This window comes from Procambarus clarkii, chromosome 31 (assembly GCF_040958095.1).
Source record: "Procambarus clarkii isolate CNS0578487 chromosome 31, FALCON_Pclarkii_2.0, whole genome shotgun sequence".
Classification (NCBI taxonomy): domain Eukaryota; kingdom Metazoa; phylum Arthropoda; class Malacostraca; order Decapoda; family Cambaridae; genus Procambarus; species Procambarus clarkii.
In genome coordinates, this window is record NC_091180.1 from 16,101,283 (window position 1) to 16,116,464 (window position 15,182).

The 15,182-nt window shown below is 48.5% G+C and overlaps 2 protein-coding genes across 3 annotated transcripts in view; both read right to left on the bottom strand.

The window, feature by feature from the left end:
• The window catches only part of LOC123758638 (uncharacterized), a 179,476-nt gene that overhangs the window by 139,221 nt on the left and 25,073 nt on the right, over window positions 1-15,182 (bottom strand). The window lies entirely within an intron of this gene.
• The window catches only part of LOC138370194 (mucin-22-like), a 5,963-nt gene continuing 5,319 nt past the window's right edge, over window positions 14,539-15,182 (bottom strand). The window contains exon 2 of the mRNA XM_069334185.1: window positions 14,539-15,172. Within this exon, the coding sequence (XP_069190286.1) occupies window positions 14,539-15,172 (634 nt within the window). The remainder of the gene's footprint in view (window positions 15,173-15,182) is intronic.

Genomic DNA, 15,182 nt, shown 5'->3' on the forward strand with positions numbered 1-15,182 from the left:
TAGAATCGTTTCTCTCAATGTTTGCTGATGATGCAAAAATTATGAGGAGGATTGAAACCAGAGGATGATAGTAGCAGGGTACAAGATGACCTAGACAGACTGAGTGAATGGTCCAACAAATGACTGCTAAAGCTCAACCCGAGTATATGCGAAGTAATGAAACTAGGCAGTGGAAATAGGAGGCCAAACACAGGATACAGAATAGGAGATGAAGTACTTAATGAAACGGACAGAGAGAAATATCTAGGAGTTGATATCACACCAAACCTGTCTCCTGAAGCCCACATAAAGAGAATAACGTCTGCGGCATATGCGAGGCTGGCTAACATCAGAACGGCGTTCAGGAACCTGTGTAAGGAATCATTCAGAATCTTGTATACCACATATGTAAGACCAATCCTGGAGTATGCGGCCCCAGCATGGAGCCCGTACCTTGTCAAGCACAAGACGAAACTGGAAAAAGTTCAGATGTATGCCACTAGACTAGTTCCAGAACTAAGAGGCATGAGTTACGAGGAAAGGCTGCGGGAAATGCACCTTACGACACTGGAAGACAGAAGAGTGAGGGGAAGACATGATCACTACCTACAAAATCCTCAGGGAAATTGACAGGGTAGACAAGGATAAACTATTCAACACTGGCGGTACGCGAACAAGGGGACACAGGTGGAAACTGAGTACCCACATGAGCCACAGGGACGTTAGAAGGAACTTTTTCAGTGTCAGAGTAGTTAACGGATGGAATGCATTAGGCAGTGATGTGGTGGAGGCTGACTCCATACACAGTTTCAAATGTAGATATGATAGAGCCCAGTAGGCTCAGGAACCTGTACACCAGTTGATTGACAGTTGAGAGGCGGGACCAAAGAGCCAGAGCACAACCCCCACAAGCACAACTAGGTGAGTACACACACGCATGATACAACGTATGATACGTTGAGAGGCGGGACCAAAGAGCCAAAGCTCAACCCCTGCAAGTACAACTATGTGAGTACACACAGCGCTGGTAGCTGAGTGGACAGCGCGCAGGACTCGTAATCCTGTGGCCCGGGTTCGATTCCCGGCGTCGGCGAGGAACAATGGGCAGAATTTCTTTCACCCTGATATCCCTGTTACCTAGCAGTAAATAGGTACCTGGGAGTTAGACAGCTGTTACGGGCTGCTTCCTGGGGGTGTGTCTATGTTTAAAAAAAAAATAGTAAGTAACAGTTGATTAATAATTGTCAGTTGAGAGGCGGGCCGAAAGAGCAGCGCTCAATCCCCCGCAAGCACAACTAGGTGAATACTGAGACACGTGCTTGAGCGTTAATGCCGCGCGGACAACAGAAATCCCACCGTCATCAGTTTACAATGAGCTGTTACTGTAAGTGTCGCCAAGAGGATGGGGTTGGCGCCATTTATCCCTATTTGTTTACAGCGGGGCGGGAAATAATGTTAAGATTAAGTTTTCCCGCGAAAAAAGTATCGGGAGAGAGAGGCGCGGAGCCAGATATTGATTGTTCTCCGGCCGCGCGCACTGGCTACGGTTACGCCAGTACTCTCCTCGCCTTAATATTATCTTACACCGGGACCACGGACCCCACCTCCGCTCTCCACAACACCCACACAACCTCACCACAACAATTCATATTGTGTTTAAACCCTCGAGGGAATCGGTAATTTAAATATACACGAAGTTTAAACTTTAAAGCGCCCCCTCCCAGAGCGGCGGGCAGCCTTAGGCGGAAGCCAGTAGCCGCGAGGCGGGAGCAAGGATCAGGACGCGGAGTGAGTCACGCGGCCTCGCAGACTGGAGGAATCCCTCTCGTAAGTCTTACAGGGTGGCGCCCACACCTCCACCCCAAGGTACACACGCTCGCATTCCTCACTTCCGAGTCCTCCCCGCCCGCGCCGCCCCCAACCTTCACCCCCACACACGCACTAACACCACAACATCTATTTCAAACCATTGCGCAGTTGGGGGAGATCTCGCTGCCACGGAAGTCGGGCAGATACGATGTGATCTTTTTGTGTCACTCTGTGATCACGTGTAAGTAACCCCGGGGCGGTGTGGTATGGTAATCTCGCCCCTGTGGACTTCTGGTCATAAGAGCTAAGATGGTGTGCGATGGTTGGGAAGGGAAGGGGGATAGGGAGGATCCCCTTTTGATTTGCGTCGACTTCGTGTTTATTGGCAGATGACACCAATGGTGTGTGGTTGTGGTGTGTGGTTGTGGTGTGTGGTTGTGGTGTGTGGTTGTGGTGTGTGGTTGTGGTGTGTGGCTGTGGTGTGTGGTTGTGGTGTGTGGTTGTGGTGTGTGGTTGTGGTTGTGGTGTGTGGTTGTGGTGTGTAGTTGTGGTGTGTGGCTGTGGTGTGTGGTTGTGGTGTGTAGTTGTGGTGTGTGGTTGTGGTGTGTGGTTGTGGTGTGTGGTTGTGGTGTGTGGTTGTGGTGTGTGGTTGTGGTGTGTAGTTGTGGTGTGTGGCTGTGGTGTGTGGTTGTGGTGTATGGTTGTGGTGTGTGGTTGTGGTGTGTGGTTGTGGTGTGTGGTTGTGGTGTGTGGTTGTGGTGTGTGGTTGTGGTGTGTGGTTGTGGTGTGTAGTTGTGGTGTGTGGTTGTGGTGTGTGGTTGTGGTGTGTGGTTGTGGTGTGTGGTTGTGGTGTGTAGTTGTGGTGTGTGGCTGTGGTGTGTGGTTGTGGTGTATGGTTGTGGTGTGTAGTTGTGGTGTGTGGTTGTGGTGTGTAGTTGTGGTGTGTGGTTGTGGTGTGTGGTTGTGGTGTGTGGCTGTGGTGTGTGGTTGTGGTGTATGGTTGTGGTGTGTAGTTGTGGTGTGTGGTTGTGGTGTGTAGTTGTGGTGTGTGGCTGTGGTGTGTGGTTGTGGTGTGTGGTTGTGGCGTGTGGTTGTGGTGTGTGGTTGTGGTGTGTGGTTGTGGCGTGTGGTTGTGGTGTGTGGTTGTGGTGTGTGGTTGTGGCGTGTGGTTGTGGTGTGTGGTTGTGGTGTGTGGTTGTGGTGTGTGGTTGTGGCGTGTGGTTGTGGTGTGTGGTTGTGGTGTGTGGTTGTGGCGTGTGGTTGTGGTGTGTGGTTGTGGTGTGTGGTTGTGGTGTGTGGTTGTGGTGTGTGGTTGTGGTGTGTGGTGTGTGGTTGTGGCGTGTGGTTGTGGTGTGTGGTTGTGGTGTGTGGTTGTGGTGTGTGGTTGTGGCGTGTGGTTGTGGTGTGTGGTTGTGGTGTGTGGTTGTGGTGTGTGGTTGTGGTGTGTAGTTGTGGTGTGTGGTTGTGGTGTGTGGTGTGTGGTTGTGGTGTGTAGTTGTGGTGTGTGGTGTGTGGTGTGTGGTTGTGGTGTGTGGTTGTGGTGTGTGGTTGTGGTGTGTGGTGTGTGGTTGTGGCGTGTGGTTGTGGTGTGTGGTTGTGGTGTGTGGTTGTGGTGTGTGGCGTGTGGTTGTGGTGTGTGGTTGTGGTGTGTGGTTGTGGTGTGTGGTTGTGGTGTGTGGTGTGTGGTTGTGGCGTGTGGTTGTGGTGTGTGGTTGTGGTGTGTGGTTGTGGTGTGTGGTTGCGGTGTGTGGTTGTGGTGTGTGGTGTGTGGTTGTGGCGTGTGGTTGTGGTGTGTGGTTGTGGTGTGTGGTTGTGGTGTGTGGTTGTGGTGTGTGGTTGTGGTGTGTGGTGTGTGGTTGTGGCGTGTGGTTGTGGTGTGTGGTTGTGGCGTGTGGTTGTGGTGTGTGGTTGTGGTGTGTGGTTGTGGTGTGTGGTTGTGGTTGTGGTGTGTGGTTGTGGCGTGTGGTTGTGGTGTGTGGTTGTGGTGTGTGGTTGTGGTGTGTGGTTGTGGTGTGTGGTTGTGGCGTGTGGTTGTGGCGTGTGGTTGTGGTGTGTGGTTGTGGTGTGTGGTTGTGGTGTGTGGTTGTGGTGTGTGCTTGTGGTGTGTGGTTGTGGCGTGTGGTTGGGTTTGTGTAGCCCGTCCTCCTAAAGGTCCCCAACATCAAGACAACGGTCAATTTAAAGTAGTCTCCCCTAACCCACCAGAGGACCCACAACAGAAAACGGGAGAGCACGTCCCTTTCGCCAGCCGCTTCCATCTTCTAGTACGACAATTTCTGGCTCCACGTATTATTATTATTAACATATTTATTGACGAAATTAATTACAATTTTGCCTAATCTGAGGATTTTGATAGTCTTATTAAAGTGAGGATAATGCTGGTATTCACTGTCACGCAGGACAGAGGGTCATACACAAGACAATAGGTCTAAACTGTAGGCTGAAGCACATATATATCACGGTTACAATCAATGTTTTAATGTATGGATATGTGAAAACAACTTTCTACTGTCCACAACAGTGACACGACAAGACACAGTGTCTACTGACAAAAAGCCTATGACAGTACCGCGCAGAACGCTGCTATTCAAACTTGAGAGGCAGGCGGGAGTAAGCGGAACAACCCTAACATGGGTAAGGAATTACTTAACAGGAAGGAGCCAAAGAGTTACGGTAAGGGGCGAGAAGTCGGACTGGCGAACAGTAACGAGTGGAGTACCTCAAGGATCGGTGCTGGGACCAATTCTATTTCTCATATACGTGAATTACATGTCTAAAGGAGTCGAGTCCTACATGTCGACGTTCGCGAATGACGAGAAATTAATGAGACGAGTTGTGACAGATGAGGATTGCAGGATCCTCCAAGAGGACCTGAACAGGTTGCAGAGATGGTCAGAGAAATGGCTACTGGAATTCAACACGAGTAAATGTAAAGTTATGGAAATGGGACTAGGAGATAGGAGACCAAAGGGACAGTACACAATGAAGGGGAACAGCCTACCTGTGACGACGCGAGAAAGAGACCTGGGTGTGGACGTAACACCTAATCTATCTCCTGAGGCACATATAAATAGGATAACGACAGCAGCGTACTCTACACTGGCAAAAATTAGAACATCATTCAGAAACCTAAGTGAGGAGGCTTTTAGGGCGCTTTACACTGCCTACGTGAGACCAGTCTTAGAGTATGCCGCGCCATCATGGAGTCCCCACCTGAAGAAACTGGAAAAGGTTCAAAAGTTTGCAACAAGACTTGTTCCAGCGTTACGAGGGATGGGATATGAAGAGCACCTGAAGGAACTGACACTTGAGCATTGACACTTGAAAAAAGGAGAGAGAGAGAGAGAGAGAGAGAGAGAGAGAGAGAGAGAGAGAGAGAGAGGGGGGGGGGGCATATGATAGGAACATATAAAATACTCAGGGGGATTGACAGAGAGGATATAGACGAAATGTTCACACGGAATACCAACAGAACGAGGGGGACATGGATGGAAGCTGAAACTCTGATGAGTCACAGAGATGTTAAGAAGTTTTCTTTTAGCGTGAGAGTAGACAGACAGACAGACAGACAGACAGACAGACAGACAGACAGACAGACAGACAGACAGAGACACAGGTACGACACAGCCTCCCAGACATAACACTTGACACCTGAGCAATTTACCTGATGACTACACAGCCTCACCTGTGCTGATAAGATAAATCTTGGAACATGTTATGTTACCAGGTGAGGGGAGGGGGGGGGAGGGGGAGAGGTGAGGGAGTGGGAGGGGGAGGAGGCGTGACTATAGTGAGACAGTAGACCAGGGTACTATAGTGAGACAGTAGACCAGGGTACTATAGTGAGACAGTAGACCAGGGTACTATAGTGAGACAGTAGACCAGGGTACTATAGTGAGACAGTAGACCAGGGTACTATAGTGAGACAGTAGACCAGGGTACTATAGTGAGACAGTAGACCAGGGTACTATAGTGAGACAGTAGACCAGGGTACTATAGTGAGACAGTAGACCAGGGTACTATAGTGAGACAGTAGACCAGGGTACTATAGTGAGACAGTAGACCAGGGTACTATAGTGAGACAGTAGACCAGGGTACTATAGTGAGACAGTAGACCAGGGTACTATAGTGAGACAGTAGACCAGGGTACTATAGTGAGACAGTAGACCAGGGTACTATAGTGAGACAGTAGACCAGGGTACTATAGTGAGACAGTAGACCAGGGTACTACAGTGAGACAGTAGACCAGGGTACTATAGTGAGACAGTAGACCAGGGTACTATAGTGAGACAGTAGACCAGGGTACTATAGTGAGACAGTAGACCAGGGTACTATAGTGAGACAGTAGACCAGGGTACTATAGTGAGACAGTAGACCAGGGTACTACAGTGAGACAGTAGACCAGGGTACTATAGTGAGACAGTAGACCAGGGTACTATAGTGAGAGAGTATAGTACCATATTCATTTCCGTTTAGCATGACTTTACATTGGTTTACCCCTTGATTTATCCACTCTAATATGCCACCATTTATGTCATGTGTTGCTGCCTTCCTTACTAGTCTCTCGTGTGGCACCTCATCAACAGCTTTAGCCAAGTATACTATGTATACTACGTTTACATAAAGTCCATGTATACTATATCTACGTAAAGTCCATGAATACTATGTCCACGTAAAGTCCATGTATACTATGTCTACATAAAGTCCATGTATACTATGTCTACGTAAAGTCTATGAATACTATGTCTACGTAAAGTCCATGAATACTATGTCCACGTAAAGTCCATGTATACTCTGTCTACATAAAGTCCATGTATACTATGTCTACGTAAAGTCCATGTATACTATGTCTACATAAAGTCCATGTATACTATGTCTACATAAAGTCCATGAATACTATGTCTACATAAAGTCCATGTATACTATGTCTACATAAAGTCCATGTATACTATGTCTACATAAAGTCCATGAATACTATGTCTACATAAAGTCCATGAATACTATGTCTACATAAAGTCCATGTATACTATGTCTACATAAAGTCCATGAATACTATGTCTACATAAAGTCCATGAATACTATGTCTACATAAAGTCCATGTATACTATGTCTACATAAAGTCCATGTATACTATGTCTACATAAAGTCCATGAATACTATGTCTACATAAAGTCCATGAATACTATGTCTACATAAAGTCCATGTATACTATGTCTACATAAAGTCCATGAATACTATGTCTACATAAAGTCCATGAATGACATGTCTACCTATACTAATGTTGGAAATAAGACAAACATAACACTGGGATATAGTTGACAGGTGTTTAGCAACAAAACACCCGGTGTTATTCTTCAGCAACATGTTGCTCTTGTTAGGCCCCATCTAGATCATGCAGCTCAGTATGCTTAACACCTTCAGCGTAGGATGACTACGTTAATCCCGCAAATTGAAACCTTCCATATGAAGAGAGATGAGGTAAGGTAAGGTAGGTTGTAAGAGCCATTAGCGAACCACCACCTTGCATCCCAAGTGCCTTGTACCCTACCCTTGACCACCCCAACGATGGAGTTATTATGCATCAGGCATCACCCTCCCAGTAATGAACCAATCATGTTAAGGCCTCAAATGACGTCACGACCACACCGACTAATAACAGATATTTTACTCATCTCACGGTGAAGAGTGTGTTTACGTGTCCCATAACAGTGTATGGCTCAGGGCTCAAGTGGGGGAAGCCCCCAGCTACACAGTACAATAACAACATACTGCAGTGAACGATATGGAACAATATGCAGAATACAACCAGGGAAGAGCAGAGGCGCCACACGCACAATCACACACCATTATGACCACTGTGTGGGGGAAATAGGTAAGCAATAATGCCAGAACAAACGAGGACATCTTTAAGAGAAAACTACATCATTTTCTCAAAGGATTCTGATTTTTTTTACTGTTTTTTACTAGTTTATTGTGCACCCCATACTCATACTGTGAGCGGTAGCGCAAAAGCATTACAGAGGGCACAAAAGGTCTTTATCAGACCTCATCTTAGATTATTACATAAACAATTTCATCTACCCTTCACACCTTATAGTTACAATGTCAGCTAGTTACAGAGAAAGTGCTATTTCAAGAGCTACATATTTACAGTAAGTCATTATACATTAATGGTAGGTCTTATCGTTAATACATAATTGTTTGACCAATGGAGATATTACAGAGTCATAGGGGAGCTTCTGTTTATTATTAGTCCTCACAATACACTACTTGTTTCTTAATCTCATATGTCGTTTATCTACTGGAAGCAAAATATGGATAAAGTGCAAGAATTTCAGGTAATTTATCCATGGTAATAAGATAGGTTGCCATATCATACAGAGTGAGCTTAGATTTATCTCTAAATGGCTCAATTTTACTACAATCCAAGATAGTGTTCGAGTGTGTGTCCCTGTCTTTGTCCACACACTTTACACTTTACTTCATCTAGATCCCTATACAAGCCGAACTGCCAGATACTTGTAGCCAAGTCTTATACGAGCTGTGACAACATCTGTTAGTCTACTGACTTTGTTACTTGCCCCATACACATGTTTTACTTCACACATTTCATTGTGATGAACAATGGACCTGCTAGTTCCAGTTTGCACAGTTTTACTTTCTTCAAATCCATCCATGAGTTCATGTGTAATAACACTTTTAAGTGACCTATTTGATAACTCAAGATTCCGTTCAATACTGTCTTTATTTACTGCAGCTTTAGCAAGGGCGTCAACTTTGTCATGTTCCTGCATGCCAATGTGAGAAGGAATCCACAACATTTTTATATTTACCCTCTTGCTAAGTATTCTTATATATCTATGTCTAGCTTCCAAGACAAGCACGGTATTACTTGATTGCAAACTGTTTATTGCTCGTAGTGAGGAAAGGGAGTCGGAAATAATTAAGCTGTCTACTTCAGTGTTGTCAGTAATTTCGAGTGCTACCAGTATTGCTACCAACTCGGCTTCCATTGTGGACGCCCAGTTATTAATTCGTATATTCCTTTGAATTGTGCTGCCATCGGGCTGATGAGCAATAACAGCACTTCCTGCCCTCCCTGTAGCTGTATTGAGTGATCCGTCAGTGTATATGGTCTGTGCAATGTTGTTTTCAGCTTGTATATTGTGAATGTGTTCTATGGTGCTTAATTTAGCAGCAAGCTGAGCATGAGGGTTGTTTGTGATTAGTTTCTTGGTGGGGGTATGCAAGGGTCAGGATGTCAAAAGGTACTATCTGCCAGGGTGGAAGGAAGTGCTGTACTCTTTCATCTGTATATACATCGTGTAGTCCCATCATTTTAATATGAGTGGCTGTTCTTTGACTCCATTTAGACTCGCTGGTTCCATTACGTATGTGTTCTAACAGTTCAACTGACACAATGTTGTTTTTGTTATCACGCGGAAGCTTTAGTCCCATCATATGAATGAGTTCAAATATTCTATCTCGAATGTTAAGTATATTTAATTCTTTCCGCATGTTGAGAACTTTGGTAGTTATAGGATAGCCAAGTGTAATTCTGAGTGCTTCATTTTGCATTTTTTCCAGTCTATCAATAGTTTTGCCATTTTGCAGGACTAAAGCTGGTGCATGATAGTCTATCAGAGACATTATATATACTAAGTACATTATTTTTGCTGTTCTAATATTAACACCATATTTCGGGCTGTACCCCACTACAGTTCTGAGAGCCTTGAGTCTGTCTCTACAGTGTTGATGTAACCTATTGACTGCAGTTGAGGTACAAGGGACAGACACACCAAGGTATTTGAAAGAAGACACATAGTCTATTGGTATGTTATCTATCTTAAGTTTAAGTTTTCGTGGTCCACTTTTGCGGTTACCAATTTGTCTGTTAAATACCTTAGTTTTAGCAGCGTTGATTACAAGACCAAGGCTCTCACAAGCTGTATGTATACAATTTAAGATTGTTTGCATTTCACGGTGGGATTTAGTATGCACAAGGATGTCATCTGCATAGCTGATTGTGATATTTGCCGGACTAGTTGGGATTGATTTTAGTAAGGCATTAATTAGAACATTAAACAAGGTAGGACTGAGTACTGCCCCTTGTGGGGTGCCTAGTTGCATTAATTTAGTTTCACTCTTGTAGCCTTGGAACAGCGCAGAGGACTTCCGGTTGGTAAGATAGCCCCGTGTCCATTGTAATAATTGTCCACCTATATCCACTCTCGCTAATTCATACATAATCACTTCCCTATTACCAATATCAAAGGCATTTTTTAAATCAATTAATGTTGTGTACTTGTGCCTTTTATCTCCATGAACAGTAAGAAAGGTTGTGATACAGTTGTGTACACTTTTACCATGTGTGAAACCATTGATATCAGGTGACATGTGCTCTTTAACTCTATACAATAATCTATTAAACACCATTCCCTCAAAGGTTTTGCACATGCAACTGGTCAGTGAGATGGGACGGAAAGCATCAGGTTGGCCAGGCTTTGGTACAGGTACCGTAAGACTGGTGGTCCATGATACAGGCAACTGCCCAGTGACATAACTGGCATTAAACAATTCTAATAATGGGTTACCGGGTACACGATGTAGGAGTCTTAGAATATCATAGGTGATACCGTCCTCACCAGGAGCAGTGCTACTGCCCCTGGAGAGGGCTGCGTCCAAGCCGGACCAACCGGGCTGTGGTGGATATGTGGGGCCTGCAGGCCGCTCCAAGCAACAGCCTGTTGGACCAAGCTCTCGCCAGTCAGTGAGAGGAGAGTAATTGAGTACAAGAACTCAACTGACGGAGTAGAAGAACTCCCAGAACCCTCTCCAGGAACAATACAGGTTATAAACAAGAACGGTACATGGTTGTGTTCACCACCTCAACCACGATGGTACTGTCTACTGCCTTGGGAAGTTATGTGGGGGGGGGGGGGGGCATGGGGGGGCTATGTGGGGGGTGAGGAGGGGGGACACGTGGGGGGGGGGGAGCACCGTGACTCATACAATTATTGATGGATCCATCAAGAGGAAGTCATATAAGGGAGATGGATGGAGGGTCACACTGCCTCACATCACGCTACGTGGCGCTGCTCTACATGTGCTCTACCCTGCTCTATGTCACACTTACCCTGCTCTACCTCACACTATGTTGCTCTACGTCACACTTACCCTGCTCTATGTCACACTTTGTTGTTCTACGTCACACTATGTTGCTCTACGTCACATTATGTTGCTCTACGTCACACTTTGTTGTTCTACGTCACACTATGTTGCTCTACGTCACATTATGTTGCTCTACGTCACACTATGTTGCTCTACGTCACACTATGTTGCTCTACGTCACACTATGTTGCTCTACGTCACACTATGTTGCTCTACGTCACATTATGTTGCTCTACGTCACACTATGTTGCTCTACCTCACACTATGTTGCTCTACGTCACACTATGTTGCTCTACGTCACATTATGTTGCTCTACGTCACACTATGTTGCTCTACGTCACATTATGTTGCTCTACGTCACACCATGTTGATCTACCTCACACTATGTTGCTCTACCTCTACCAGCTCCCACAGCTGGTGGCCCAAGATGAGACGCCCCACTCCCACACCTGGTGCCCCAAGATGAGACGCCCCACTCCCACACCTGGTGCCCCAAGATGAGACGCCCCACTTCCACAGCTGGTGGCCCAAGATGAGACGCCCCACTCCCACAGCTGGTGGCCCAAGATGAGACGCCCCGCTCCCACAGCTGGTGGTCCAAGATGAGACGCCCCGCTCCCACAGCTGGTGGCCCAAGATGAGACGCCCCGCTCCCACAGCTGGTGGCCCAAGATGAGACGCCCCGCTCCCACAGCTGTTGGCCCAAGATGAGACACCCCACTCCCACAGCTGGTGGCCCAAGATGAGACGCCCCGCTCCCACACCTGGTGGCCCAAGATGAGACGCCCCGCTCCCACAGCTGGTGGCCCAAGATGAGACACCCCACTCCCACAGCTGGTGGCCCAAGATGAGACGCCCCGCTCCCACAGCTGGTGGTCCAAGATGAGACGCCCTACTCCCACAGCTGGTGGCCCAAGATGAGACGCCCCATTCCCACAGCTGGTGCCCCAAGATGAGACGCCCCACTTCCACAGCTGGTGGCCCAAGATGAGACGCCCCACTCCCACAGCTGGTGGTCCAAGATGAGACGCCCCATTCCCACAACTGGTGGCCCAAGATGAGACGCCCCACTCCCACAACTGGTGGCCCAAGATGAGACGCCCCACTCCCACAGCTGGTGCCCCAAGATGAGACGCCCCACTCCCACAGCTGGTGGTCCAAGATGAGACGCCCCACCCCCACAGCTGGTGACCCAAGATGAGACGCCCCACTCCCACAGCTGGTGGTCCAAGATGAGACGCCCCACTCCCACAGCTGGTGACCCAAGATGAGACGCCCCGCTCCCACAGCTGGTGCCCCAAGATGAGACGCCCCACTCCCACAGCTGGTGGCCCAAGATGAGACGCCCCACTCCCACAGCTGGTGGCCCAAGATGAGACGCCCCACTCCCACAGCTGGTGACCCAAGATGAGACGCCCCACTCCCACAGCTGGTGGTCCAAGATGAGACGCCCCACCCCCACAGCTGGTGACCCAAGATGAGACGCCCCACTCCCACAGCTGGTGGTCCAAGATGAGACGCCCCACTCCCACAGCTGGTGACCCAAGATGAGACGCCCCGCTCCCACAGCTGGTGCCCCAAGATGAGACGCCCCACTCCCACAGCTGGTGGCCCAAGATGAGACGCCCCACTCCCACAGCTGGTGGCCCAAGATGAGACGCCCCACTCCCACAGCTGGTGACCCAAGATGAGACGCCCCGCTCCCACAGCTGGTGGCCCAAGATGAGACGCCCCACTCCCACAGCTGGTGGTCCAAGATGAGACGCCCCGCTCCCACAGCTGGTGGCCCAAGATGAGACGCCCCGCTCCCACAGCTGGTGGCCCAAGATGAGACGCCCCACTCCCACAGCTGGTGACCCAAGATGAGACGCCCCGCTCCCACAGCTGGTGGCCCAAGATGAGACGCCCCGCTCCCACAGCTGGTGGCCCAAGATGAGACGCCCCACTCCCACAGCTGGTGGCCCAAGATGAGACGCCCCGCTCCCACAGCTGGTGGCCCAAGATGAGACGCCCCGCTCCCACAGCTGGTGGCCCAAGATGAGACGCCCCACTCCCACAGCTGGTGGCCCAAGATGAGACGCCCCGCTCCCACAGCTGGTGGCCCAAGATGAGACGCCCCGCTCCCACAGCTGGTGGCCCAAGATGAGACGCCCCGCTCCCACAGCTGGTGGCCCAAGATGAGACGCCCCGCTCCCACAGCTGGTGGCCCAAGATGAGACGCCCCGCTCCCACAGCTGGTGGCCCAAGATGAGACGCCCCACTCCCACAGCTGGTGGTCCAAGATGAGACGCCCCACTCCCACAGCTGGTGGCCCAAGATGAGACGCCCCACTCCCACAGCTGGTGGCCCAAGATGAGACGCCCCACTCCCACAGCTGGTGGCCCAAGAGCCGCGATTCACTAGATGAAAACCCCGCCCCACAGTACATAATTTCCAGATGAAATACAGACCAGATATCCTTCCCCCAATAATTGGAAAAATTGAGTATGTGTATATGTGTATAGTTGAATATATATATATATATATATATATATATATATATATATATATATATATATATATAGAAATGTGTATGTATGAATAACTCAATAAATAATAATAATACTAAAATAAAGAGCCTTAAACAGAACAACATGTGTGGAAGCATCGGAGTGTGTATATATGAATGCTACACAGTATTCATCTATGGACATCCACATATGGTGAAAAATACATGTGAAGAACCTCTCACACACTCACAGCTCCCTGACAAGAGGGAGCCAGCTTAGCTTAGCTGCCAACACCCACACATCGTGTCAGCAAGGCGGACAGCCCGCCTGCTTTCATACCTCTCACTGTATTTCCCACTTCTACACTTCCCTTCACTTATGTCTCTCCTTCCTCTTTACTCAAAAAATGGGGTTATAGTGATGAAGGGGCCCCCCTGGCCCCCCTGGCCCCCTGGCCCCCCTGGCCCGTGGCCTACCTGTTCCTGACTCAGGTGTAGGAGCTGAGAGAGCAACAGGTGACTAAGCTTATCTTATCTCAGCCAGTGACTACCGTGCCCCCCCCCCCTTCAACGCTGCCCTCCCCCCCCCCCACACACACACACCAATGTCTCCCCCACACACACCCACCACAACTAACCCCAGTAACCCACACACAATCGACACAAACCATTACCCATGTACCCAACGTAAGGTGTGTTAATGGCCCGCCAGTGTTGGAGGGAGGCGGCCAGTGGCTGCCATACCTGGGGAACACAGCTAAGACAACTGACACAAGGGAACACCTCCACCAACCTAACGTGACAAAGGTGCGCTGAAGAGATAGCATCTGACCACGGAGACCAAAGCTACTGGACCCTTTGTCTAGACCTCTTGCGACAAATGTCACCTCTACCCAGCCCCACCCCACAACCCAGCCCCACCCCACAACCCAGCCCCACCCCATGCCACAAACAATGACCCGGCTCAACTGATCAAGCAGACTGTTGCTGGCGATGGGTGTCAATGTTGACGCTGGAAGTTGCTTGGGTTGCGTGCGGCCGTCGCCTCAGACGGAGTGCTTGCATCTTGCTTGTCCAAGCGGCAACCTTCTTCAGTCACCGCTTGAGGGCGGGGAGGAAGGTCGCCCTTGAGTGGCAGAGTTAGTACCCCTCTCAGCCGCTTGCTTGGCAGCGACAGCTTGTGAACTACCGCTTGTTACAGTGTCAGTAGTTGAACTACCGCTTGTTACAGTGTCAGTAGTTGAACTACCGCTTGTTACAGTGTCAGTAGTTGAACTACCGCTTGTTACAGTGTCAGTAGTTGAACTACCGATTGTTACAGTGTCAGTAGTTGAACTACCGCTTGTTACAGTGCCAGTAGTTGAACTACCGATTGTTACAGTGTCAGTAGTTGAACTACCGATTGTTACAGTGTCAGTAGTTGAACTATCAGTTGTTACAGTGTCAGTAGTTGAACTACCAGTTGTTACAGTGCCAGTAGTTGAACTACCAGTTGTTACAGTGTCAGTAGTTGAACTACCAGTTGTTACAGTGCCAGTAGTTGAACTACCAGTTGTTACAGTGTCAGTAGTTGAACTACCAGTTGTTACAGTGCCAGTAGTTGAACTACCAGTTGTTACAGTGCCAGTAGTTGAACTACCAGTTGTTACAGTGTCAGTAGTTGAACTACCAGTTGTTACAGTGCCAGTAGTTGAACTACCGATTGTTACAGTGTCAGTAGTTACTCTGATGTTCC